Below are 27,418 nucleotides of genomic sequence, written 5' to 3'. Positions count from 1 at the left end.
CGAAACGAGGGCCGGCCGGCCGCCGCCGGCGGGACGGGGTCGGTCCAGACGAGGCCGGCGGGACGCGGCTCGGAGCACACTAAAGCGGGGGAAGGGGGGGGGGAGGGGGCCGACGGAGCCGGCCTCACGGCAGGTATTATGGCTGGCGAGGCTCGGTCGATGGCCGGGCCGTCGCAGCGTGCGGCTGCCGCGGCTGCCGCGGCTGCCGTGGGACGCTTCCGAGGGCGGGGGAAGGGGCTGGACTCAAACACGGCCGTCTCATCCCCCCCCCCCCCCCCCCCGGCAGGCCAGGGCACGCATCCGGTGCCAACGGGCGTGCTCGGCGCGGTCCAGCCTCACCACAGGGCCAGCCCTGCGCTTCTCACGCCAGACGGCTCTCCACACCAGACTCGCTCCTCTCCGCAATCTCTCCCCTCCCCCTCCCCCTCCAGTCTCGCTACTCACCTCACATCACAACATCGCCCTCCATCTGATGCCTGTCGCGGTCGAACGTCGCTGCTCACCTCGTACTTGTCGCGGTCGAGCTCGATAGCGCCGTTGCGCAGCCGGATGACTCCCGTGTTCTCCTCGATCATGAACTGGCCGTAAGTGTTGGCGCCGTTGGCGAAGCCGTACTTGACGCGGTCGCCGTCCTTGTCCGACGCCACCACGGTGGTGACCAGCGCGTTTGGGCCGGCGTTCTCGTCCACGTTCGGCGTGTACACCTGCTGTGTGAAGCGCGGCTCCTCGTCGTTCTTGTTCTTGGTGTAGACGCGCACCGTGGCCGTGCCCGTCTTGGCCGGCTCACCTGCCGCGGCCGGACAGAGCGGGCGTCATGGCGGGCGTCAGGGTAGCAAGAGGGCGCCGCTCGCTGCAGAGCGGAGACGCTCCCGGCTGGAGGGGGATGCAAGGTACGGTGGGCCAGCGAGTTACGTTCGGCGGAGAGGACAAGTGCTCGCATCTGGCGGGGGAATGGGATCGTCAAGTCCGGCGGAGGGCTGGGCTCGAAGCACGTGGGCGGAGCTCGGTTTAGCAAGCGGTTGAGAACGTCACCAGCGGTGGGGGGCCAACAGCGGGTCGGACGGTCAGAGGGCAGCGGCTGGGCTGGCCTGACCGGCGGGCTCGTTGGGTCCAAGCGGGGCCGCTGGGTTCCCGCGCCAAGTGCTCCCACGAGGGTGCGGGACCCGTACCCGGCGGAGCGCTGGGTTCTCAGGCCGTCTGGACCACACCAAGTGCAAACATGCTCAGCGCGGCGCGGCCCCAGCTCAGCCATTACCGAACAGACAGCTCGGGTGGGCCTGGGCCTCCCAGGAATGCTCGCTTACGAAAAGATCAATAGAACCGTGTTTCGGTCCGAAACGGCCATGTTCTACGGCGAAGGTCGGGAGCTACCTTGCACTGCGTGCCACCCACGCACCCGCCACACTGCATCGATCCCCGCCGCCCTGACTGGTGCCGCGCGCCGTCCCCACCCCCTTGCGCTGCAAAATCCAAATACGTCAAAGACCGCCGCCGGTCGCCGATTATGGTTTCACTGCCCTGGTAATGATCTGACTTCGATCAATGACCCTCAATAATTTACCCACAAGGACGTCACGGGCATAACAACGTCCTCTGCGTCATAACCAGCGCCACCCGCTCATTTCGGCCCACCCCGGCGCATTGACTCCCACATCACATCTCGCGTTTAAACGCCAACGAGCGCCGCGCCACGTGCGCAGTATCGGCGCCCGCGATCGGCCCGCCGGCCGCCGCTAATTAAACCGGCCCGGGCGGCAGCCGGCCGGTCTGCGGCGTGGCGGCGGCAGCGTCCGCCCGGTGCGCGCCGCCGCCGCCGCCGGGCGGACCGCTCCCGCGGCCGGCGGCGCGCGCGCCCGCCGATCAATCGACGACACCTCGGTCATCGCCGCCGCCGACGGCAGCGGCGGCGGCGGCGGCGGCGGCCGGGCTGGACCGGACGAGTCGCGGCGCGCGTGCTCCGGCGGCACCGATCGGTTCCGCCGGCCGGGCCGACGAACGGTGAATAATGGACAGTGTGGGGACGGCCGGCCAGGCGGCCGGTCGGCCGGACCAGGCCGGTCGAGGCGCGCAGGTGGGGTCCGGCGACCGCGCCGTCTCCGCGGGCACGGTTCGGACGCGAGGCTCGCCTGGCATGGGGAGCCGGCGGAAGTGGGCTGAGGCTGGTATGACGATAAAAATGTCAAACAGGATTTCTGCCATACGTCACAGAACACTCATTTCAGACCGGATCAGGCGACGGCCAAACCAGTTTCGAACTTACTACACAAAGCCAGCTTATGATGCTAGAACATGACAAGTGTTGCGTGGGCGTAAAAACGTGGTCAGCAGCGTCGAGTGAGCTGCCAGTAAAAACAAACCGACCGAGCATCGCCTGAACGACGGCAGACATTGGCCAGCGGCATCTACCATTGCTCATCAGCGTCCCAGCCGTTTACAGCCGGCCGACGCGTCCGCCAGCGACGCTGCCGTCGCCGGCGGCGCCGCACACACCTCGGTCGGTGGCCGTCACCAGGAACTGGTACAGGCCGTTGTTGTTGTCGGCGTCCAGGACGCGGTTGTTGTAGATGGCGCCCTGGTCGTCGACGCGGAAGTGGTCGTCGCTGACCGAGTAGAAGAGGTCGGCGTTGGTGCCGCTGTCGCTGTCCGTGCCTTTGACACGCAGCAGCTCCGAGCCCACCGGGATGTCCTCCGGCACGTTGTGCGTCTGGTAGTCGGGCAGCTCGAACTTCGGCGCGTTGTCGTTGACGTCCATGACCTTGATGGTCAGCTGCGAGAGGAGGCGGAGGTCAGGGGGTGAGCATGCTGCGACAGGCCGGGCCGGAGCGGGGGAGGTGGGCACCAGAGGAGCAGCGGCGGATGGGTACCGCGGCACGCCGGCCGGAGCGAGGGAGGTGGGCGCCAGAGGAGCAGCGGCGGATGGGTACCGCGGCAGGCCGGTACGGAGCGGGAGAGGTGGGCACCAGAGGAGCAGCGGCGGATGGGTACCGCGGCACGCCGGTCGGAGCGAGGGAGGTGGGCGCCAGAGGAGCAGCGGCGGATGGGGACCGCGGCAGGCCGGCCGGAGCGGGGGAGGTGGGCGCCAGAGCAGCGGCGGCGGGTGGGTACAGCCCAGCCAGCCGAAGAGCAGCGTTGACCTGAGAGATCTGGTGTATGTCACTAACGCCGACAGTGTACGTTGACCGCGCTGCTTCCGTTCCGACAGCCTGCCTGTGGCGTGCATGAAAACATCAGACGTAATAATATGCTGTTAGTGTCACCCTGGTCCATTATCTGCTGACTTCGGCGAACAGTTGCGAAGGCCTCGAAAGTCCATCAGGATAACGTGCGTCACGCAATATGCGCAAGTCAGTTTCCATTCACCATCCGCCCAGCATCAAAATGACCGGCATTTCACGCCGCTTTTCCCGGTCGCCCCGGCGCAGGCAGCAGCAGCGGCAGCGGCGCCGACAGCGTCAGCGGCCTCTCTCACCTCGACGCTCGTGGAGAAGCCGCCCGAGTCCTCGGTGGCCGTCACCACCAGCGAGTAGATGTGCGGCTGCCGCACGTCCTCGAAGTCCAGCTCCTTGGCCAGCTTGACGATGCCGGAAGTGGGGCCGATGTTGAACGTGCCGGCGCCCAGGCCCTGCGCCTTCAGCGTGTAGCGAATCTCGCGGTCGGCGAACGACTTGGCCTTGACGGCGATGACACTGCGACAGGCAGCGCCGGAGGGGTGAGCGTCGCGTCACGTGACCGCCGCGGGGCGACCGGCGCCACGTCACCGCCGACCTTCGGCCACCCCGGCCGGGCGCCGTAGATCACGGCGCCACGACCGGTGACGGCGGCCGCGCTGATGAATACACTCCAGACTGGGTCAGCCGGCGCCCGGGCAGCGCCGGCTGCCTGCGCCCCAAGCTTCGCCGCGCACGCCCGGCAAAAACCCCACCGGCTGCAATCAACCCGGTCAAATGAGGCGTTATTCAGTCCCCGACCGCCTGGAACAGACGCCACCGCCATCAAAAGCCGCCGGAGCGCACCGGATCGCCGGCGCCTGCCGTAAAAAGCGGCGGGGAGAATCACGAGGCAAAGGTGGGCCGTTTTTCGGCCCCCGGCGCCGATTCCTGCGACGCCCGCGCCACCCGCAGCCGGCAAAAACTGCCAGGTCTGATTTACATCATGAGGCGGCGCGGCCGGCCGCGGTGATCTGGGCCACGCCTCGGCGAGCGACCTGCAGCCGCTCCCGGCGTCGGCCACACGCCGCCAGTATGATGAACCGCCGCCCGGCGTGTTGTAACAGCAAACACCGGGCGCGACCGTTCCGACAGGAACAATAATCAAAGCGCCACGGCCGGGCTTGTACGCAAAACGATGATAGCGCAATTGCACCGGTCATTACAGCTACCGGAAGAGCAATCACTGGCCGTCTGGGGGTATGCATATGAACAAGACCTTCGCCCATCGGATACAGCGGTTAGCGTCCCACCATCTCGACATGACCTACGGTGCAGACATGTGACCTTGGCGTCAGATCGTGTCCAACATGCAGATCGTGTCCATCTTGCGGCCTCAGCACCGAATGCTCCCGCCAGCGGCGGACACAAACAAACATTTCCTCCCAGAACACCCCGCGCGGCGCTCCGGCCAGCGGCACTAACTTGGTGTCCTTCTGGTGGTTTTCGAAGATCTTGGCCTCGTAGCCGGGCATGTAGAACTGCGGCTGCCGCTTGCCACCCACGATGCTGAGCCGTTCCTCCTCGGTTGCCTGGAACTTGCCGAGCGCGTCGCGGCCGTTCTGGTCCTCGGCCTTCACGTACAGCACGTACTCCATGTCCAGCTGGAAGGGCTCGGCGCCGCGCGTGCGCACCACACCCGAACGCTCGTCCACCTGGAAACGGCCGCCGGCTGGGGACGCGACAGACGAGCGCTGGTCAGCGTCCGAGACGGCCGATCGAGGTACGGCACGAGGCAGGCACACACACGGCTGGCGACGCGACGGACGAGCGCTGGTCAGCGTCCGAGACGGCCGATCGAGGTACGGCACGAGGCAGGCACACACACGGCTGGCGACGCGACGGACGAGCGCTGGTCAGCGTCCGAGACGGCCGCTCGAGGTACGGCACGAAGCAGGCACACACACGGTTGGGGACGCGACGGACGAGCGCTGGTTAGCGTCCGAGACGGCCGCTCGAGGTACGGCACGAGGCAGACACACACAAGGCTGGCGACGCGACAGCCGAGCGCTGGTCAGCGTCCGAGACGGCCGCTCGAGGTACGGCACGAGGCAGGCACACACACGGCTGGGGACGCGACGGGCGAGCGCCGGTCAGCGTCCGAGACGGCCGCTCGAGGTACGGCACGAGGCGGGCACACGCACGCTGATCGTCACGGGTTCATCCGTCTCATCTGGGGGCAGTAGACGCGGGCCACGCGCGCCGAGAATTGGCCCGCGCCGCCGCATTCAGGCGACGTAAAAGGCCGAGCATAGGTGAAATGACGCGTTGTTAAGATTGACTGATACACGTTAACCGGTCTCGATTACATCGCCTTGATTGATTTATCGGCTGACAGATCGGGTCATTCATTCACACGATTAACCATTATCCTGTACCACTTGATAATCGGGTATCCAGTGATGGCACGCCGATACATTCCAGCAGTGGCACGGCACCGTCGCCAGAGGCCTGCCGATATACTCCAGCAGTGGCACGGCACCGTCGCCAGAGGCCTGCCGATATACTCCAGCAGTGGCACGGCACCGTCGCCAGAGGCCTGCCGATATACTCCAGCAGTGGCACGGCACCGTCGCCAGAGGCCTGCCGATATACTCCAGCAGTGGCACGGCACCGTCGCCAGAGGCCTGCCGATATACTCCAGCAGTGGCACGGCACCGTCGCCAGAGGCCTGCCGATATACTCCAGCAGTGGCACGGCACCGTCGCCAGAGGCCTGCCGATATACTCCAGCAGTGGCACGGCACCGTCGCCAGAGGCCTGCCGATATACTCCAGCAGTGGCACGGCACCGTCGCCAGAGGCCTGCCGATATACTCCAGTAGTGGCACGGCACCGTCGCCAGAGGCCTGCCGATATACTCCAGTAGTGGCACGGCACCGTCGCCAGAGGCCTGCCGATATACTCCAGTAGTGGCACGGCACCGTCGCCAGAGGCCTGCCGATATACTCCAGTAGTGGCACGGCACCGTCGCCAGAGGCCTGCCGATATACTCCAGCAGTGGCACGGCACCGTCGCCAGAGGCCTGCCGATATACTCCAGCAGTGGCACGGCACCGTCGCCAGAGGCCTGCCGATATACTCCAGTAGTGGCACGGCACCGTCGCCAGAGGCCTGCCGATATACTCCAGTAGTGGCACGGCACCGTCGCCAGAGGCCTGCCGATATACTCCAGTAGTGGCACGGCACCGTCGCCAGAGGCCTGCCGATATACTCCAGTAGTGGCACGGCACCGTCGCCAGAGGCCTGCCGATATACTCCAGTAGTGGCACGGCACCGTCGCCAGAGGCCTGCCGATTCGCCAGCGCCGAGCCCCACCATCCGAGCGAGCCGAGCCCAGCCACGCCAGTCTCTCAGCGCCCGCCTGCCCTCTCCGTCTCTCAGTGATCACGGGGGAGGTCGAGTTCGGACCACCTCTCCAGCGCCGCCGTTGGCAGAGCCGGCCGCGGACGACGGCGGCCGCCGGTCCATGCTGTCGCGTTGCGGACGCCGCGTCGGCGCACCGGACCGCAGCCGGTCCAGGGCTGGACCGGGAGAGACTAGACCCGACCAGATCGAACCACACCGGCTTAAAATGAACCTAACCACTTCACGATGGAGCGGATCACGCCATGCGATAGTCCTGACCAGACCCAACCAGACAACAATTCCCATCGGACCAGGCTAGCGCCAGTGCACTGTCGCCGGCTCCGTCACCGGTGTCGGTCCGGCCGCCGCGGCGAGCCCCGGATCGGCGAGGCCGCACGTGGACGCCCGCCGCGCTGCAGAGCTGCAGCATTGCTCGATCAGATCGGGTCGGAGCTGCAGATGCGTCCTGCTGACGGAACCATCGCTCACGAGTCGCTACGACTGCAGACTGCAACAGCGAGAGCCGAGCTGATCGCCCTCCGCCGCACTTGATCATTCTCCTCGGCCTGCGGATTACCAAGTTAATTAATTAGCTTATCGGCTGCTGCGGCCATCAAACGTGCCGTTCGGGCAGTCGCCAGGTACGGTTAGGTCTAATCTTCTCTGTACGTGAGTGGAATGCTGGCTGATTGAAGTGGCCATACAACAGAAGTCCGGTGGTCGTAGGCTCTAGCAGCCTCGACAAATACCGGCGTTTCCATCTCAATATGCAATATAACGCCTGGGTAAGATACCAGCATCAATTTCCTTCAAGCAAGCATGTCGTCTATAAATAAAAACGAATCCTTATAAGGAAACGTATAAGGCTTCAAAAAAAAAAACGAAGAGCAGACTCCATCCGGCCAAATCAAACATACGAGCAATTCAAACCCAACGGGGTGCTCCCGGCTTACAAAGGTCGGGAGTTTCCGAGCGCCGCCACAACCGAAACAATTCCGTGTCCATCTCAGCATGATGAACCGCAATCCCGCAGCCGAGCGATTCTCGTCGGCGATCACACCGGCGCGGCGGCTGAGCCGGGCTGGGCGCCGCAGCGCCGTCCGCCGGGGGCACTCCGGCGGCGGCCGAACACAAACCGCTCTGTCTGAGTGTCGCCGGCCGCTCGCCGGCCCCGATCAATACACCGGCGAACGGGCCGGCAGCGCCCGGGGAACCGACAGTGAAAACCGGCCGCAGTGCTCGACGGCAGCGTGTCTGCGACCTCCGCCGGCGCCCGCAGGGCACGGCTGGGGCGACGGGGATCGCGAGCCGGCGCCGGCCAGCCGGTCGCGCCGCTTGGGGCCAGCGCGGCGCCGCCGGACGGGCGGGGCCGACCCGGCCCGGCCCGGCGCGCGCAGTCGCCGGCCCGGCGCGCAATGAGCGAACGCTCCGCCCGCCCGCGGGCCCGCGGACCCACCCCAGCCCGAACAATGACAACGCGGCCCGGCGGCGGCAACAATCCACCGGTGCGAGCGGCCGCGTCCGCCGCCGGCGTCCGGCTGCCGACTAACGAGCCCATGCGTCACCGTCGCGCCGCGTCGCGCCCAAATGAGGAGGCCCGAATCGGCTAATTGAAGACTGGCATGATGAGCCGAAATGACGCCGATTTACTCCGCGGACGCCGGCGACGGCGGCCGGCCCCACGCTCTGCACGGCGGAAATGGCCCGGATGAAAATGGCCCAGCGTCCACGCCGTGCAATCCACAAGGAATGCGGATAACGATCCGGCCCGGACTCGGCGGAGTCCCACGGAGTCCGCGGTGTCCGCTGGCGTTCAGAGGCGGCCACACATCACGGCCGAGGCCGGACGACGGAGGAGCCGGACCAGCCGAGCTCCTCCCGACTCCCGGCCGGAGACAGCGCGTCCCGAGGCGATTGCGACGCACACCGGCCGGCGCCCGACGGCTCCCGAGCCAATCGACACCCCTGCGAGTGACTAGCCGGGCGGGAAGGAGGGTCGCCGCCGGCTCGGGCTCGACCCGGCGCCGCGCCATCTCCCGCGCCTCGGCCGCGGCGGCAACCCACTCACTCCGGTCCTTGACGAGGAAGTAGTGGATGTTGTGGTGGGTGTCCGGGTCGCGCGCCTGCAGCGTGAACACGGGCGTGTTGGGCGGCGCGTTTAGCTTCACCACCGCCTGCATGGGCAGCGGCCGGTTGATGAAGTACGGGTTCTCGTCGTTGTCGTCCTCCACGCGGATGATGATGCGCTGGTTGTCCTGGTCTGGAACACGGCGGGGACGCCGGTCAGCGGGGGCCGCGCGGACGACGGCACGCCGCCCGACACCGGCACCACAGAGTGGCGAGACGGCGGCACGGGAGCCTGCTCCGGCGATCTCCGGCACCGGCCCGGGCCAGCCAGACGCCCGCTGACACCGGGGACGACGGCGCTCACGGGGAGGGTGCGCAGAGCTCGTGTCCGCGCGCTGATGAAACATTAGCACATTCGCTGCTTTAAAGACGGCACGCCGGGACACATAAATGGCATGTGAAGTTACGCATGCGGCTCTCTGACCAGCAAACATTTTTTAAGGTGCTAGTGGTCAGCACCTGCGCGTTGATGATCTAGCAACTGCAGCAGCGCAAGCACTCTGCCCGGACGCCACAAAGCCACTACAACACATAACGGCACATGCTGGCGTCGTGCGCAGTTTACAAAAGCAGTTGAGCATGTGTCGTGATCTGCCCATGCTCTCCGCGTAGCAGTGCGGCTGGAGCACGTCACGCCGATGGCCTGCATCCCAGTGTCGGCCGGCGGCTGCCGACAGCACCATCGCCGCCAAGCCGGGCCTGGCGGGCCCTAAGCCGAGGCCGGTGGCCGGCGGGCCGGCGGGGCGGCGGGACAGCGCGTGACCCTAATGACGGTGTGGCCGCCCCCGGCGCGCGGCCGTCATCGAGCCGCGGCCGCGGGGCGGGGTGCGACAAACGGCAGCGCATGCAACATGCTACAGTCGGGACCGGACCCCGGGCCGGCCACAGCAAGAGGAGTCCGGCTTCCCGTACGGTACTCACAGGTGCCTCCTTTGTACGACAGTACTTGAAACAACAGAACATTGACGTCGGGGGCGTGAACACGAACGGGGTGAGGTCAGTTATGTGGTGAGGTCAGAGGTCAGTCGTTTAAGTGGTAAGTCCAGTGACACGGTGCGTAGATGCACGGACGGCACATAACATCTCACGAACACGATGTCCCGCTAACAGCTCGACGTCCTGCGAACCCCGCCACAACGCATGCCCACTCGATCCAGTACAAACTTCATTCAGCACGGCAACACACGGACCAGGGAAATAATTAAAACTGCCAGCACCGCCGGCCGCCGAGCACGCCAACGTCAAATCGCCAAATCCCGTGACCTCCGGTCATTGAGTGAGCCCAGTGACCGGAGCGAGCCCAGTGACCGGCCGCCGCTAATTGAGCCCTGACCCCAGGCGGCAGCACATTCCTGGCCCGAGTAATTAACACCAGCCGACCGGGCGCGCCTCACGTCCCAACGAGAACGCGCAATATGTCGGCGGCGGTGGCCGTCCGGCGCGGTGCGGCCATGTTTTTTGCCGCTGCGGCACGCGGGGAAGGACGGGGGGCCGGCCGGCCGCGGCGCCCGCTGGGCTCCAGCCGGGCACGTCCGGGGCGGGCCGTCGGCGGGTCATCCCCGCCCAGCGCCGGCCCCGCTGGGAGTCTGTCCCCGACAGTGCCGGCTGCGACGCTGGGAGTCTGTCCCCGACAGTGCCGGCTACGACGGTAGTCCGCTTCGCTGGTCACGTCCGAGCGACCCGTCGCCCAGTGGCGGTGGCGCGGCGTGCTGTGACCACCCGAGACCGGACACGCCAGCCCGCAGACGGCCGAGTGGACGCCGGACTAGCCCAGGATGTCTATTTTCAGGAGGTCTATTTTTGGTGTCCTTTATCAGAACGTCCCCTTTCATAAGGCGTGCGCACATGACGCCTGCATGAAGAGCACATCAGTCGGAAGGCCTACGGTCAGAAACATGAAGGCCTAAACATGATTTGAGTTAAGGTTTCGGGACCCGACGTTGACAAAAAAATATTACGAAAAAATCATATTTGTACCAAATAAAACATGCAGAATAATCGCAATAAAACTGAAAACATCTACATTAATGTCTATAGCACAAGCATAAGTGCATACATTTCAATGAAATGGAATTTACTCAACTGCACCCTGCAACTGTAACTGTATGGACAGGTTATTGCAATCGGACACCAGTCTTAGACCAAGCGTTTCAACACATGGAAAGGACAGTTCTAAACACAAATTTATCGATATTGAACCAAGCATCAGATATGATGAAATAAGCTCGCTTATAGCTATTGGCATACTTTAAAGTGAAAAGGGCTTCTCCAGACAAGAGCTTTTTCTGCTCCTCAATATGCTTTTCTGCTGCCTGTCATTGTTTGGGCGCGTCATGGAACCTTTGTATGACATAGAGTCGCTGCCAAACTAGACATGCGAAATTGCCACCCTACGCTATCACTTGAAGTACTTCGAATTTGCCGAGAGATGATAGCACGGTGCTGCAAGTGTTCACTGAGCCACATATCGTTAAGTGCTCGTGTTTGGCACCCCCGTGGTGTTCTTGTATATTATCCCGTGAGTCTACAGAGTTTACTTGCATTGACATACTTGCTTATGGCATTTTTCGAGGTTATTCGATTACAAGTCTTACTTCCGTAATAACAAGTCATAATCTCCAACTTCTTACAAAATGTAGCACAACACGCGATCCGGGCCGAGACGCGCCTCGGGGGGGGCCCCAAACGAGGCCCCAGCGCACACTCCGGTGGGTTCATGCGCGACCCGGGGCTCGAGGTTAGACCCGGGCGTGTCTAGTCCTGCCCTACCGCCATTTCCCCTCCTCCCACAACCTTGAAATGGTCATTCCCGGTGCGAAACGGGCTAATCCAAACAACCAATCGTGACTGAGCCCTGTGCAACTGGTTCAACATTCATGGAGAGCCAATGGACGTCCGCAACATTAGGAAATCGCGCACACGGAGGCCTGACCTAAGCGGCTTCACGATACTATAATTATTGGCCTTGAACGCCACATGGCCTATGGGCTGGCAGGATATTTGAACGACGTTGTCGTGGAGTGCAGCTAAGAAACTGGCGGGTCTTAGGTCTAAATAAGGACAGGGCTGTGAATTATTGTTGAAGTGAACCCATATGTGATATGTGAATTGATATTCAAATTGGCCACTTCAGTTTAAAATCTCACACACATGTGGAACACTTTCAGTGTAAAAACATCCAAATCTTCCGATTTTGGCAAGTCTTTTCGAAACATCGCGAAATCAATGAGCACATGTACTCCACTGTTGACCATTGACCGTCCGCTGAGCGTCCGCTGGCGGTCAACCGCAACGGATATCCGACTAGAGTCGAATCGGATTGTCTTGCAGCTATGGCAGAAGCTTGATTTGATTAAACTTTGAGAACAGTAAGAGCCCATGTTGTCAACCCCATCACTTCCAAATTTTCATTACAAAAAAACAGATCATCCAAGGTCTTAAAACCTTGATACAAGCATAAATCTACGTAAGCTTTCTGAGCATAGACGTGCTGAAGTGGGCATTCCGACCCACAAATGTCTTTGGCGCCTTATCAGGGTGCATGTCAAACATGGTACTTGGACAGGTTCCGGGTGCATGCGTTGGAAATCGTGCCCTTTTTTGTGTCACCTCAAAGTGAAGGGTGTGGAGCGCAAAAGCATTTCCCGGAATCACGTACGTGTCTTTGTCGCCTCCGTTGTCTGGGGGAAAGATGCTCGACTCGCCATCCAGCGGCGCTGGGTACGAGCGCCGGGGCGGGTGCATTGTTTGGCCTGACTGACGTGGGAAGTCCAGCTGGCGACGGGCCGGTGGTCAGCCCAGGCCCGGACCGGCCGTGCCGCCACAAGGTGCGGCGTAAAGCCCTCCGCAGTTCTGTCTGATGAAAGGGTGGATGATTGTCCGTTTAACTGGGTGGTACATCTTTGCTAGTTTGTGGGTTCAGAGTGCACTGAGCAGGCTAGATGGTAATAATATCCACAAATATCGCCGCCCTAACGCCTGCCGGTCTCGCCCCCGCGCCTCCAGTCGGCCAGACGACCGGGCTGTTATGCCCATCTGGCCGGTGCCGGGCTGTGTCCGGCACATCCCTTGGTCCGCGATTCGCGTCCCATCCGCCCGCGTTCGGCTGCGGTCACGTCAGCGGCGCTCGAGGCCACGCCCGCGGAGGCCCGCGGAGGCCCGCGGACGCCCGCCGAGGCCCGCGGACGACCGCGGAGGCCCGCGGACACCCGCCGACGCCCGCCGAGGCCCGCGGACACCCGCCGAGGCCCGCGGACGACCGCGGAGGCCCGCGGACGCCGTCACCGCGGCCCGAGCGGCGACTGCGCCTCTGCTCCGGCCGGCCGCGGATGGCGGCCGACGTCACGGCGAGCTGGCCGGTCAGCCGGCCGAAGTCGCGGCAGGGCGGCGGCAGCGGAGCGACATCGGACGGAGCCGACGTCAGCGGGGCCACATCGCCCCGAGCCGGCGGCACTGGCCCGAAGGCTGCTGCATCAAGCGCCCCGACATCAGAGGATCCGACATCGGGCGTCCCGACATCACAGGGTCACTCATCCGACGGTCGGACATCACGGCCGGCTGACGTCGGCTGGGCCGCGGGGCGGCATTCCATCACCCTGTGGGCGGCGTCCGGGCCGGCCCCATTGTCACCCGGACAGGGTCGGCCCGGCACGGCCGGCCGCGGCGCCGACCCCCGCCGGGCCGCGGCCGAGCCTCCACACACGCGCGCCGCCAGCCCGACTCCCTCCGATCGGAACTTCATCACGCTCAGAGCCATTACTCAGCGTCAATGAGCGTGGCCACGCTGGCAGGCGCGTCAGCAGGCCTTCACCTGTCCCCGTCAGATGTCACACGCCACGTCACAGCGTCAACATGCAGCGCCAGGCCTTGACAGTGCCTCGCCGCCGCCGGGACGCCCCGGGACGCCCCGGGCCGGCCGGTCGTCCGGTCGGCGGCGCCCTCCCTGGCGCACTCCTGGAGCCGCCCCTGCCGCGGAGGGGCGGCCGTCGCCGGCCGGCGGGCGCCGCTGAGCTCCGGCCGGGCGGCGGAGCACGCCGCCGCCGCCTCTCGCTGCCGGCGCCGGCCAGTTGCCACCGCCCGCCGGTGGCACGCGGCTCCAGAAAGCGGGCGGCCATGCACATGATCGGATAGAACGTGGCCTTTTTCGGCCGGCGAGGCGCGAGGGTCGCTGCACGGGAAGCGCGAGGGGGGAGGGGAGGAGCACAGCCGCCGGCGGCGCGTGGCCTGCGCGGTCAGGCATCACGCCCAGCTCAGCACCTGTTAACGGCGGCAGGTGCTCTCCGCTGGATCGGGACACCGGCGAGCGTCGGACAGTTGGATTGGGCTGCTTGACGGCAGGGCGGAAATGTGCCAGAGTTGGAGTGTAGAAATGGAGAAATCAAAATTGTGAGAACGTCTCATCTGCATCAGCAGCGGCTACATACAATTCAAATTTTCTTTAGACCGCACCTATCATCTCTCATCTCGCCCCACCGTTCAGCGTTCGGATTAACATTTCGTATACTGCCACGGCAAGTGGAGCGTAAGGTCTTGGCGTGAACGAATGGCGAGCATATTCTTCTGGACGGAGGGTTCAACAGCAGGCCATTTTTCCATGTTGTGGTGCCAGGGCTCTGACTGCCGCCGGCGCGCACATCTTGCGTGCAGTGCTGTGGGCGACAGGCGACCTTGCAGTCCGCCCGCCAGAAGCGCACGCAGGCGACCAGCGCTGTGCGTGTTGTAGTGCCCGCCGCCACCAACATCGGGCATTTGATTTTTCAGAGCGGCTCGTCCATCGCGCGTTGCGGTTTCTTGCGCGCCCCTCTGACGTGGGAAAGCGCCCCCTGCAGGTCCTTTCGGCTGCGGAGGTGAACATTTTCCAGACGCCGGTTGGGTTTCGCCGCGTCGGCGCTCGTGTCCCGGTTGGCCTTGGCCTCGGGTTCAGCCGGTGGGAACACCTTCCCAAAGTGGCAGACGGTGGCGCCCGTGAGACCTACTCAGCCACACGAACAAAAGGGCGGGCGCTCCTCAAGCCTTCCGTGAAATAGCACACTGAATGTCATGTCACTCTGTTAAATTAACGAGGCGTGTGACGGCCCTGACCACGAGAACCGCTGCCGTTGGTTTTCCGCCACTTGAAACGAAAGGGAGGAGAGGGCACAGGCTGAGAGCGAGCCGCGCCAGCCGCGCCAGCACGTTATCCGTTCCACCAGTCGACCCCGGTGGCAGCCCCGACGGAACACCCGCCCCGCACCCTCATCGTCCGCCGCGCCGTCGCGCCCCTGACCGCTGCCGACCCGGGCCGGGCGCCGCCGAGTTCGCCGCGAGGTGTGCGTACGTGCCCTTCCCCGCCCCCCGTTCCTCCGCGGGCCCAGGTGTGACCCGGCCGGGTCGGATCGATCGGCAGGCGGGCCCTCTCGGTCCGATCGATGCCGCCGGGCGCGACGGGCCAAGCCGCTGCGGTGAGCCAGCCGGCGAGACGGAGGCCGGCGCGGCGGCGGCGCCGGCCAGGGGAGCGGCGGCACGGCCGAGGGCGCGGCACTAAGGGATGAGGGGAGGGCTGGCCGGACAGCGAGTGTTGGGCAGCGGCAGCGAGGTCCCGCTCTGATCGAGTCGTTGCTGCGTTTCAAGCTGAAGCTCCGCACACAGCGCAAAAGGCACGGTCACTGCCGTTCGGGCACGCGCGTGTTGATAAGAAGGTTCACCAAGCGCTAAATGACAGCGAGAGCTGTGCCCCCCCCCCCCCCTCCCCACCCCCGGACAGCCGCCAGGGCATCGGTCAGCTCAACGGACCTCCGATCGGTGCACGCTTCCCGCACTGATCTGCACAGCGGCCGTAACGCGATTACCGCGGTTCGGTACGCAGACCAGCAAAGCCCGAGTGCCAATGAACGGGCTTGTTAAATGGCCAATGAAATAATGCGACCAACTACCCACTAGCAAGCGTAATGCACAGTGGTGCAAGCAATGCGGCATAAATTGCATTGTATCCCTGGCAGCACCGCAAGGTTTCATGAAAACGGCACACTGCAGAAGAGGAAACATCCGCCTGGTAATCGGCTTAAGTGTTTTGGCCTCATGCATATTCGTGGAGCGCGAATGCTTGCTGTCAGCCAGCGACCGACCAAGCCATCCTTGCAAGCTTCACCAGCGAATAAATAATCTCCTATTTCCCGAGTCAGACAGATTGCAGGGACCTGTGTCTACCTCATTGTTATTTCAATGGAGCATTAGGTAGTCGTGTCGGCAAATTGGACGATGGTTTGAACAGCGCGGACTCAGCTCCTAAGGAACGGTCGAATGCACTCCACATATTTTCAACGGAAAGGGTGGATGATATGTATAGGATGGCCGGAGGACAAAGGGCTTCAAAAGACTACAGACTTTGCGCGATATAACCAAAAGCAAAACCAAAAGCAAAAAAAGCGTGCATAACTAAACCAGACCCGATTCGTCACAGAAGGTCACGAAGCACCATTCAGTAGATATGATAAGATATTTCGTTCCCAGCCGAGCCTCTGGACATCTTCGACACGTCGGCGTTCCATCAAAGCAGCCTCTCATTCGTTTGCCGCTGCCTCCCCGAGGTGGTAGCGCGTGTCCCTAGGTCACACTGCCCGCACGCGTCTTAACCCTGCCCACATCGGCCCACAACTCAGCCATGAGCCAAAAGCTACGTCGTTCGGACGGACGGGAGTCAGGAAGTTCGCATGAACGGAGCCTCCGTGCCTCGCAGAACACAGCGGCACCCAGCCGACCGCCGGGTTTGCGCGGACCAGACCGTCGCCCCTTTGAGAGCGCTCACCGCTGCACGGGCACGCGGCGGTGTCGATCGCAGCCGTCACGCCCCCGCAGACCGGCACCGGTCACTCCAATACCGACCCGCGCACGTCCAGCATCCCCATCGTCAGGTCAACCGGCGTCGCTGGCGGCGTCGCTGGCAGCGTCTCGGCGCGTCCCGCCCGCCGGCACGCCCGCCTCCCGTCTCGCTGCGCCTCGCGGTCTCGCCTGCCGCGCCGCGGCCGGCCGGCAGGCGAGCGGCGCGGCGCCGCCGGCGCGCCCCGCGGCGCCGCGCCGCTCGGCCGTTTTGGCGGCGCGGCGTCACGCGACCCGGCCGGCTCGACGCTCGCGAACAATGGCCAGCCGGCCGCCAATTAAGCGGCCAGGGGCGCGTCTCGCCGGCCGGCCGGTGACTCACGGGACGCGCGCGCCCCACCGAGACGAGAGGCGGCCGCGCTAACGACGTTAGCGACGACGGGCGGACGGGCGCGCACCGCGGCTGGGACGTGAGGAGGGGCCGTGGGTCCCACGAGAGCAGCGGGTGTGAGGAAGGGCCGTGGGTCCCACGAGAGCAGCGGGGTGCGAGGAAGGGTCGCCGGCCCCCGAGAGCCGCAAGGACGCCGAGGTGGAGATGCTCGTCTTTGCGCCGCGGCTGGGATGCGAGGAAGGGCCGTGGGTCCCACGACAGCAGCGGGTGCGAGGAAGGGTCGCCGGTCCCGATAGCCCCCGCTGGGACGCCGAGGCGGAGCTGCTCGTCTCCGTAAAGCTGCTGGGGCGTGAGGAAGGGTCGCGGCGTGAGGAAGGCTCGCGGCTGCCAGCGGCGCCGCTGGGGGTGCTGAGAAAGCCCGGTCGTCTCGTCAGACACGTCACCAGCGATGCGACGACACAGCACGCCTGGCGCAAACGGCGGGCGGGAAGACTCGCGAGAAACGCAGCGATCAGTGTCCCAGCGCGTACGAGGAAGGAACGGCGGTACACGGTCGAGGACTGCGATATCCAGGGGCCACGAACCGGGGAGAGGGGGAGAGGGCAGAGCGAGAGGGCATGGGCGGCTAACTCCCCAGTTAAAACAAGACGGCATTTACCCGTCGCTTTGCACGGTCGCGAATTGGTTTCAAAGTGTTACCAAGTCGAAACAATGCCGCCGCCCGACTTCGAGAGAGCTGACGCGTTGTTGGCGAGAGTAGACAGCCGGCGCAGGCTGTTTGCACCACGAGCTCTCGGCCGGGCCCGCCGCAGCTGTGCCGCCATCCACCACTCCTCAGCCGGCCGCCGGCGTGGTCACGTGATGCGGCGGCCGGCCGGCGGCGCGGGTCACGTGACCGTGCGGGCGGCGGCGGCGGGACGCGCGCGCGCGCAGCCGTCGCCGGCTATCGATTGAGAGATGAGCCGGGCCGGGCCTGGCCGGGCCCGCTGTGCCCCGACACGGCCTCGTTCAGACAACGGCGCGCGCCTGTCAGCACCGGCGCCGCTCCGGCGACGGCTGGAGCCGGGCTGTGCACAGAGGCCGATGCTCAGCCCCGCACGGCGATAGCACGTCACAACGCAGGGAAGAGTCGGCGGGCAGTTCCTTATCGGCTGCTCGCAGCTCTGGGTTGGAGGAATTGGGGAAGAGGTTGTACAGCAAGGCACAGTGACTGTTCATGAAGCCGTCATCTCAGAGAAAGCTCGCAGGCCACAAGGGTAATGGGAATAATGAGAACAATGAAGATTGCACTAATAAGCATTCCAGCGCCGACAGACATCACCAGCATCCCTAAACTTCAGCTGTGCATGCAACGTACATAAATTCGACTCCCATGGGTTGAGTACACATCCACACATCCATCCATTCGCTGCGATGCGTGCAGCGCGCCGGCAGTCGGGGCGGCGCTCACGGGGATACGGCCGCGCGAGCTGGCGGCGAGGCCACAGACCGCGCCCGCCGCCGGCAAGCTCCCGCTCCGGCTGTTTATCATCCGTAGCGGGGCTGCAGAGGGACTGCAGCGGCGAGCCGCGCCGCTCGGGACAACCCCACGGCGCCGCTGCGGTCACAGCCGCGCCACCATCCTAGCCGGCACGGCTGGCCGCCGTAAGCGGGTCCACATCCACACACGGGCGGGAAGGGGGCCGGGCCCGGGGCCCGGGCCGGTGCCGCTGCGGGCGGACGGAGACACCGCGGTGGCCTCCCAACAAGGGCCGGCTGCCGACCGGCTGCAGACGAAGGCGCTGACATGACGAAACGCTGCTGCCTGCAGCGAGGCTGCCGACCGCCCGGACAGCCGCGTCAGCACGCAGCGCGGCGGGGCGGGGTGTGGCGCGGGTGACGCCGCCGCGCCACCGGGTCCGTTCGGTCCGCGGAGCGCCCGTCACCGGTCGCGACAAACGCTGATCGAGCCGGCCCGGACGCAAACAAGACGGCGTTTATAAACAGATTCGCCTGCTGACAGGCCGACACCAGCGCCGCCGGCGCCGGCGCCGGACGCGGCGGCCATGCAGCCGAGCTGACCTCGACCCGTCGGCTACGGCTTCACCTGCTGCCGACCGATGACGAGCGGGTGGAAGCGAGGAGTCGGCGTCCGCGGCGGCGGCGGCCCGCACCGGCCAGGCCGGCGCGCTGTCGGTTCGGGAGGACCCCTGGTGCGGCGAGCCCGCCCGGCCGCGGCGCCGTGCGCGGTCGCCAGATGCACCCCTTTGTTCGCCGCCCGTGAGAGAGCGGGGACCGCCGCCGGGAGGGAGGAGCACCGCTGCCAGTCCCCTCCGCCGGCGTTCCGGAGAGGGGAGCGCGACCCCTTCTGGACGCGAGCATCGCCTGACCCTACAGTGGCCGGCCAGACACCTTAGGGCAGGGCCGAGGGGCAGCTGACGGCCGTGTTCTGCCACACCGAAGCCGTACTAAAGCCGCACGCTGGGACTTCACAAGGCGTGACGCGACAACCCTTAAAACAAGCAGCACTCATTCAATTCGGGCCGCGGAGGTGCCTGGCCTCAAAATCGCACAACTTCCGGCACCAAACACACATCCGCGCCGCGCTGCTGCATGCACAACGAGCATTAACAAGTCGACGAGCCCGGCCGCGCCGCTCCAGAGCCGGCGCCGCCACCGGGCCGGCACTCGCCCGGTCGCGGGCGGCCGTTACTGCGGTCGGCGCGGGCTCGTGCGGGCACCTTCCGGCCGCCGCCGCGCCGCCGCACCGCCGCATTCCACGCTGGCTCTGAAGGCGGCCGCCAGAGGAGGGCGGGCCCGTCGGCCCGCTAATCCGCGCGAGGAGAGCCGAGGCGATGTGGCGGAGCGCGCGTGGGGAGGGGAGACGGGCCGGGCGTCGTGAGAGATAGGGCGAAAATAAGAGCGGGATGGCTGCCAGTGAATTGAGACCGGAGAGCGAGGCGTTTCAACAACGCAATCCCCATTGGATGCTTTTAGTGTGTAGGCCCTGACCATTCCCGGCACTCACTCACCGAGCAGCTGGGCCTCTCAGAGCCCGATTGCCGAACAGTTTGGCCGGCGCCCAGGACGAGTACGTTAATTTACCAACTCGGCAGCGAGGCTTCGGGAGAGCTCCACTAAATCCCTTGGGAAATCACCGGCCCCAAGTTACCGCCCATCTGTCTACAGAGCCGACGCAGCCCTCCGCCCAGCCTCCCCGCCGCGACATCGCGTAAGCAGCTTGCGTGCACGAACAGATCCTCCGCACAATTCCCACATCGTCTGCGGTTGGCGAACGGTCCGTTACATCTTTTCAGGACCCTCCCGTAAACACGCCGTTTACGCTCGCACAAGGCGCCATAACAGCCGATTCTGCATGCAAATCCGCCGGCCAACGGCCTCGGCGCGCCCGCCGGCCGGCGGGGGAGAGCCTGCCTGCCTCGCCGCCGGGCCGCCACCGACTCCATCGCTCCACAGGCGGAGCAGGCCACGGCCCGGCGGCCGGCGCCGTCGATCGGCGGTCGACGATCGCGCCGCGGCGGCCGCGCCGCCGTCACGCCGCCACCGCGCCCGTCCCAGCGCCTGCGGCCGCGGGTCATGCCAGGGCGGGGCGCGGTCGCCGGTCACGTCGGCTCCCACAGCCGTCGGCCGCTGTCTGCCGCGGTCGACTGCGGCGTGCCATTAGCGGCGGCCGCATGCCGCTCCGGTCCGCTTGCAGGAGAGCGCAGGGCAGCCGCTCGCTGTCGTTACGCCGTTTACACGCTGCCGCTCGCAACCACAGCGTTTACACGCCGGTGGTCGCAGTGGCGATGCTTTCGTGCCAGTGGCGGCGGCCTGCCGCCCCGCACTGCGGCTGTTATTTCATCAAGGGCGCCGTGTGAACGCTGGCAGGCCTGTCCACTTAGGTTAATCCGAATCCACAGGCTCATGCCAAATGAAGCGCTCAGAGACAAAAAGCTTGCTCATTCCCGCCGCGGCTTTCCAAGGACGCGACGTTAAACCGGCCACAGACAGGTTTAATCGCTGCGCGGGAACTCCCGGGACAAAGGCCTCAGATGATGACCGGTTGCGGCGGTCATTTAGCGGCGGAGACGGGACAGCGACCGACGGCGCCGCCATGGGATTATGATGAAAGGAGGGCGTCCCGGACGACTGGCTGGTCCGTGGTCTGTCTGTCGTCCCGGGCCGCCAGACTCCGGCCGTATCCCGACGCACGGTCTGCGCTCCTCGGTCCAGGCCGCGCGGTCCCCACACGGGCTAAGCTCTCGCAGCCGTCGCTGGGCCCGACTGCGTCCGGCCAGCAGCCTGCAGCCAGCGGCCAGCGGCCAACAGCCAGCCGACCTGCCCACAGTGGGGAGCGGTCCATCTCCGCCGTCAGCCCGGCCCTCAGCGGCGCAGCCGGCGGCGACGGCCGTCACATTCCCGACGAACGGTTCGGCGCCGTACCGGGCCGGCCGGCCGTCACAAAGGAGCCGCCATCCGGAACGCTCGAGCGGCACGTGCACCGGGCAGGTCACCGATCCTTCGATCATTGGCGCCGCCGGCCGCCGGGCTGCTGCGCACCTCTCACGGTCGCCCGGCCCCCCGCGGTCCGCCGCCGACGTCGGCGGCGTCGCTGGGGTCGACCGGGCCGTGCGACCTGCACCGGACGAGGCCGCAGCGCGCGGCCGGCGCCTGACAGCTGACGCCGGGCGCCGGGCCGCCAGCCGGGCGAGGGTCACGGCCCGGCCCGGCCCGGCCGGCTGCACCGGCCACCGTCCGAGCGGCACCCGCGGCCGCCCACCGGCCCGGACACGGCGGAGCGACCCCGGCGGCGCCGCACCGTCGCCAGGCGGCGACAGACGGACTGGGTGGGACGCGCAAACGGCGGTATGCCGGCCATGACAGATGGGCCCGACTGAACGGTCGACGGACCGCCCGACGGAGGTGACACACGGCTCTCGCGCCGCGCGCGCGCGCCGACTCGGGGACGGCGTCCACCGCTGCCACCCGGGGACATCTCACCGCGTGAGTTACGGCGCCCATCGCGCGCGAGGCAACGTGAGGCGAACGCGACACGACCACGGGCGCGACCGTCCACAAATCACCCGCACTCGGCCCGCAGCTCGCGGCCGCGGCGCCGAGGTGAGCGCGGCGTCCGCCTCGGCCCGCCGCCGGCCGGAGGTCATCGTCCGGCCGGCCGGCGCACGTGACCCGGGCCGCGCTGCATTCGTCATCTCGGCCCGATCGATACCTCTCCGGCGCGCGGCGGCGGATCGGGCGGCACCGCGGCGCGCCACACCGCCGCCCGCTCATGATTTAACCGGCCGGCGCCGGCGGCGGCGACGAGCCGTGTCAGACGCGGCGCGCAGCCTGCCGCGCGCGCGGGCAGGTGCTGCCAGCGCGGCCAGGCGCCGGACAGGTGCTCGGCGACAGCTCGCGGGCCCGTCACGGTCGCAGTCCGGCCCGGCGACGGCGAGCGCTGATGGCGGCTCGGCGTGGGTGCGCCGGCTGCGCCCCGGCCACCGATGCGGGTGCGGGTGCGGGTGCGGGCCGCACCGCCGCCGGCCAGCCGGCCGAGCCCAGTCGGCCAGCAGCACAGATCCCGCCGACTCCTGCAGCCGTTCGGCTTCCCTCCACGGCGCTGCGCGCTCCAAACAGTCGCCAGCGTCGCCGTTCCCGTCAAAAAGACCTCCCCACAGGCCGCCTCCAATACCGCGTCGCGCCGCGGTCGCACTCCGGTGGCGCGGCACCCGCGCTGGCCGCGTGCCGTGCGCGACGAGCCGGGTCCGATCGGCGGCTATCGTGCGGACATCGGCGCCCCGCCCGCTAACCGCCAACCGCCAACCGCCGCAGTCGCGGATCGGCCGCGGATGAGACGCGCCCGCCGTGCCGCCGGCCGGCAACGGCGGCGGCCGGGACGGAGGACGGGGCGCGGCCGGCCCACGGACAGGCAGACACGACCCACGAGACGGGCGACAGGCCGACGGCCGGCACGGAACAATGGCCGCGTCCATTTGGAAATGGAGAGGGAAGTGACGGACAAAAGCGGACAGACGACGGCCAACCAACGGAGGGCGGAGTCAATGACGACCCGCAGCGGGACCCGGACACGGGGCGGAGGAGCGGCGGACAAACGACAAACGACGAACTGACGAGGAATGAGTCGCACTTCGAGGAAAGCCACAGCACGGGGCTGACCGTTGCGAGTCGCCTGCCGCAACCCGAGGCAGAGAGATTCCTAGTCTGGATACCGCCCGCATGACCCTGTTCGCCGTGAGAGCGGGTTCGAATCGCTCTCCGCGCCGCTCCAGCCCGCATCCAGCCACGCCCGTCTCCTCCATTTCGATTGGCCGTGGCAGATGGGACCACCAGCTGGTAACGTATGTATCCAACACTTGCGTACTATCGCAGACAAAAAAAAAAAGATCGATACCGCCCACGAGTCCCCATGTGCCTCATGCAAAAACTGAGCCAGCTGATGCGACCAGGGAGGGAGGGGCGGCGCGCTCAGGGTTAGGGGATGGGGTGGGGAGGGAACACAGTAGGGGGGAACACGGTCGGGGGAGGGAACACGTTCCAGGGGAGAGGACACGGTCGGGGGAGGAAACACGGTCCGGGGAGGAGACACGGTCCTGGGTAGGGAACGCGTCCCGGGGGGAGGGAACGCGTTCTGGGGGAAAGAACCCGTTCCGGGGGAGGAACGCGGTCCGGGGAAGGAACACGGTTCGGAGGAGGGAACGCGTTCCGGGGGGAGGAACGTGTTCCGGGGGGGAGGAACGCGTTCCGCGGGTAGGGACACGATCCGGGGGGAAGGAACATGGTCCAGGAATAGGGCCACGGTTCGGGGAGGGGACACGGTCCGGGGAAGGCACACCGTCTGGGGAGAGGGAACACGGCCCGTGGAGAGGGGACACGGTCTGGGGGAAGGGGACACTGTCCGGTTGCTGCGTCAGCAGCCGTTCCGCCCGGCCTCCCGGCGGTCAAAGAGTGTGCAGGTCGGAGTCGAGCGGCGCCGGTCGGTGCGCTCGCACCGCACCCCGGCACAATCAGCAGGCCCTGCGCCATTCCAGGGCGAACAGCGACGCAACATGCTGTTCCAAAGACACCAAACGCCGCTACAGCCAAAGGTGACTCCACCACTTTCGCACCGTCTCGAGAGGTAAAGAGATCGGAAAACCAACAAACAAAAACAAAACCAAAACCAAAACCAAAACCAACAACAGGAAAAAGTTCCAATCGTGAAAAATTAAATATCCGAACCGATTTCGGTGTCTCAACATGGCAAGGTTTGCAACAGCATGACGTGCGCAATGTCCACCAACATTGCACTGGGTAATACTGAAGAAGCTGGCAGCCTAAGCAGCTTGCACACAGAGCAGCGCGACAACGCAAATGACCGAACCTCACGACGGACGTGTTTGTCACCGATATGTGTCGGGTTAAGTGCAGTACCGCCAGTCCCGCTAGGCAGGTCGTGGCCCACGCGACACAGCCAGACATCCGCAACTGAGACCCGCTCAGACAGCACCACAATCATCAACGCACCGTCCAATCACGGTGTGCAGCTCAGACAGCAGCACAATCATCACGCGCCGCCCGACCACGGCGACACAGCCCGATAGCCGCAACTGAGACCCGCCCAGACAGCACCACAATCATCATGCGCCGCCCGGTCACGGCGGCACAGCCCGACATCCGCAACTGAAACCCGCTAAGACACCGCCACAACCGACAACGCACCGTCCAATCACGGTGTGCAGCTCAGACAGCACCACAATCGACAGCGCGCTGTCCAATCACGACGACACAGCCCGACATCCGCAACTGAGACCCGCTCAGACACCACCACAACCCACAACGCACCGTCCAGTCACGGTGTGCAGCTCAGACAGCACCACAATCAACAACGCGCCGCCCAATCACGCGTTCAGTACAGTCACAGCGTGCCTACAGAGACCGGAGGCCGGCCGAGCCGGTGCCGAGATTGAACTCACCTCCCTGTCCGCCCGACAGTCCGTGCACGTTCTTGACCGTCACCCAGAAGTCGATGCTCCTCTCGTGGCCCAGCTCCTCATAGTCCCAGGGCTTCTTAACGCTGACCTGGCCGTTCGGCTCGACCGTCACCCAAGGGTTCTCGTCGCGGATCTTGAACGTCTCCGTCTCCAGCTCCTTCTCCAGCAGAAACATGGCCTTGCCCTCCTGGTTGCCCTCACGCTCGCGGAACTCGAGCCGCTTGGTGGGGCGCACGGCGCGGCGCACGCGACGCTTGGCGATGTGGTGGTCATCCACCTCGCCGCCGCCGCCGACCGGCCGCCGCGGCGGGAACGCCGCCGCCGGGCCGCCGAACTCGACGTGGACGCGCGCAGGCGCGGCCGCTGCGCGCCGCCGCTTGCCGTCCCGCACGTCGCTGACCGACACCAGGATCTCGTAGGCCTTGGCCTGCGGCGCGCCGGCCAGCAGCACGCGGCCCGTCAGCGGCTCCACGACGAACACGTCACTGGGCGAGGCCAGCTGGAAGCTGAGCCGGTCGCCGTCCGCGTCCGCCGCCTCCAGCTGCCCGACGGCCGCCATGTGCGGCAGAGCGAGCGGCGCCGCGAACGTGAACAGCGGCCGCGCGAACGCCGGCGCGTTGTCGTTCTCGTCGCGCACGAGCACGTGCACGTGGCACAGGGCGCGCTCGTGGCCGGCCGGCGCCACGGCCTCGAGCACGAGGTGGTGGCGCGCGCGGCGCTCGCGGTCGAGCGGCGCTGTCGTGACGAGTCGCACGCCGGGCGCGCCGCCCGGCCGCGGCTCCAGCCGGAAGGCGCCCGCCTCGTTCCCGGCTACCAGTCCGTACGCCCCAGCGCCGGCCGCCAGGATGGCGTCGGCGCCGCCCACGGCCGTGCCGGCCGGCGCGTTCTCCATCACGCGGCCCTCGTAGCGCTCGCGCTCGCAGCGGAGCGGCCCGTCCGGCCTGCCCACGTGCAGCTGCAGCGTCTGCCGCTCGCCGCCCAGCTCCACGTCCAGCTGGAGCGCACGGCCGGCCAGCGGGCGCAGCGGCGCCAGCGCCATCAGCTGGCCGCTGCTGGTCAGCGCGAACCGGTCACTCAGCTCGGACGGCAGCAGGCGGGCGTTGTCGCCCAGCTCCGCCACCACGTGTCCGGCCAGCGCGTCGGCCGGCGCGTATAGGTGCTGCGCGGCGCGCGCCGACAGCGGCGCCGGCTGCCACAGGCAGCAGCAGCAGAGCAGCAGGCGCGCGGCCGCCAGGCGCAGCGCGGCCATGGCTGGCAGTGGCGGCGGCGCGGCCCTCCCGACCGGCACCGGCAATGTCGCTAGCTAGCGCTGGTCACGCGTCAAACAGTCCTGCGAATGGGCCAGAGTCAGTCAGGCGGCCGGTGCTATCGCAGGCATCGCGGTCACAGACGGCGGGCACCATGACCTGGGTCACGTTGTTGATGTTCTTCCATTAAATCAGTAACCCCGCTGCCTACTGGGACTGAGTCTGTTATACAAGTCTTACATTTTCCGTGGAACGAACAATACATGCTCCTAGACACAACAGATTTCACCCCTAGCAAAGTCCGACGTGTAGATATACCGTCACTCGTAGGCCTTGCCGTCGACTGTAGTGCTATGGACTAAGACACCGACATAATATGAGCACCATTCCCGCCTGCGCTGCGTCCGTATGGTCTGAGCCAAGGCAGAAACTTCGCGGGATTATAAAACGTTATGAGTAAAATGGCCACAGGCGGATAACAAATGGATCACAAGAGCGTGTCGCAGCTTTCTACGCACTTAACTAAAGCAGTTTTCTTTGGCAGGCCCATGGGCTTCCATCGCGTCCTTGAGAAACGGTTGCGAACAAAAAAGTACGTTGTTTCATGAGTTTTGAAGAAACCATTAGGGGCAGAATACAGGTTATGTCGTCAGTAATGTTCCTATGTAGCAAATGCCTCACGGGCTATGTCGTTTATCTTGAGTTAATTTTAAGGACCACGCTGCAGGCCGGCTGAGGTGAGTGGTGGCTGAAACTGGGGCATCGTCCCAAAACAGATCCCAGGGACGCCACACACAGCGCACCGACATATGACTGACACGGTCCTTCTGCTGTCACCTCAGCGTCTTGAACCAAACACATCTCCGTCGCCTGTCGATGGTCTCGGAACATCGACGTCACAAACTTTAACCGAGTCATCGAATGGGCGCTGTCGGCTCCGCCAGCCGGCGTCCGCAGCAGGCCCGCCGTCGGCCCGTGACGGCCAACCGGCCCCAGCGCGTCGCCATGTGAGCTGAGCTTCCGGAGCGGAGGCGGTGTCGTCCGACCCCGCCCCCCTCCCTCCCCCACCCACCGTCGCGCTGTCGCCGTGCCAAGACAAACGCATTCCGCGGTATCTGAGAGCACACTCTCCGGTCACCTCAGCGCCAGATACTCGGCTGGGCGGCATGTCACCAGGAGCCCCGCCGCCGCCCCCCCCCCCCCCCCCAGTGGCTGAGGTGCTTAGCGGTACCCTTACGGACCGCGTAATCCTCGGTGCTGAAAACACGGCCGGTGTTCACGGCTTCAATGCATTTCGCGGTGTAGCAGGCTCTTCAAGCGATCACCAGTTGCGGG

General features: G+C 65.8%; 1 protein-coding gene across 6 annotated transcripts in view; it reads right to left on the bottom strand.

The window, feature by feature from the left end:
* LOC119106403 (neural-cadherin) overlaps window positions 1-25,830 on the bottom strand; it is a 59,498-nt gene extending 33,668 nt beyond the window's left edge. For 3 of the 6 annotated variants that reach the window (XM_037230046.1, XM_037230048.1, XM_037230051.1), the window contains exons 1-7: window positions 24,819-25,795; window positions 9,600-9,623; window positions 8,620-8,811; window positions 4,632-4,878; window positions 3,470-3,686; window positions 2,491-2,767; window positions 504-787 (exon numbers count right to left, since the gene is read on the bottom strand). In XM_037230046.1, coding sequence (XP_037085941.1) covers window positions 504-787; window positions 2,491-2,767; window positions 3,470-3,686; window positions 4,632-4,878; window positions 8,620-8,811; window positions 9,600-9,623; window positions 24,819-25,728 — 2,151 coding nt within the window. In that variant the 5' untranslated portion in view covers window positions 25,729-25,795. Of the gene's footprint in view, window positions 1-503; window positions 788-2,490; window positions 2,768-3,469; window positions 3,687-4,631; window positions 4,879-8,619; window positions 8,812-9,599; window positions 9,624-24,818 lie in introns of all 6 variants that reach the window. The other 3 variants (XM_037230047.1, XM_037230050.1, XM_037230049.1) reach the window with 3 other exon arrangements.
* Between the last annotated feature and the right edge of the window lie 1,588 nt (window positions 25,831-27,418).

Source organism: Pollicipes pollicipes, unplaced genomic scaffold, assembly GCF_011947565.3.
Source record: "Pollicipes pollicipes isolate AB1234 unplaced genomic scaffold, Ppol_2.1 Scaffold_6138;HRSCAF=7277_pilon_pilon_pilon, whole genome shotgun sequence".
Lineage (NCBI taxonomy): Eukaryota > Metazoa > Arthropoda > Thecostraca > Pollicipedomorpha > Pollicipedidae > Pollicipes > Pollicipes pollicipes.
The sequence above is the reverse complement of the archived record's forward strand: the minus strand, read 5'-3'. Positions and strand labels throughout refer to the sequence as shown.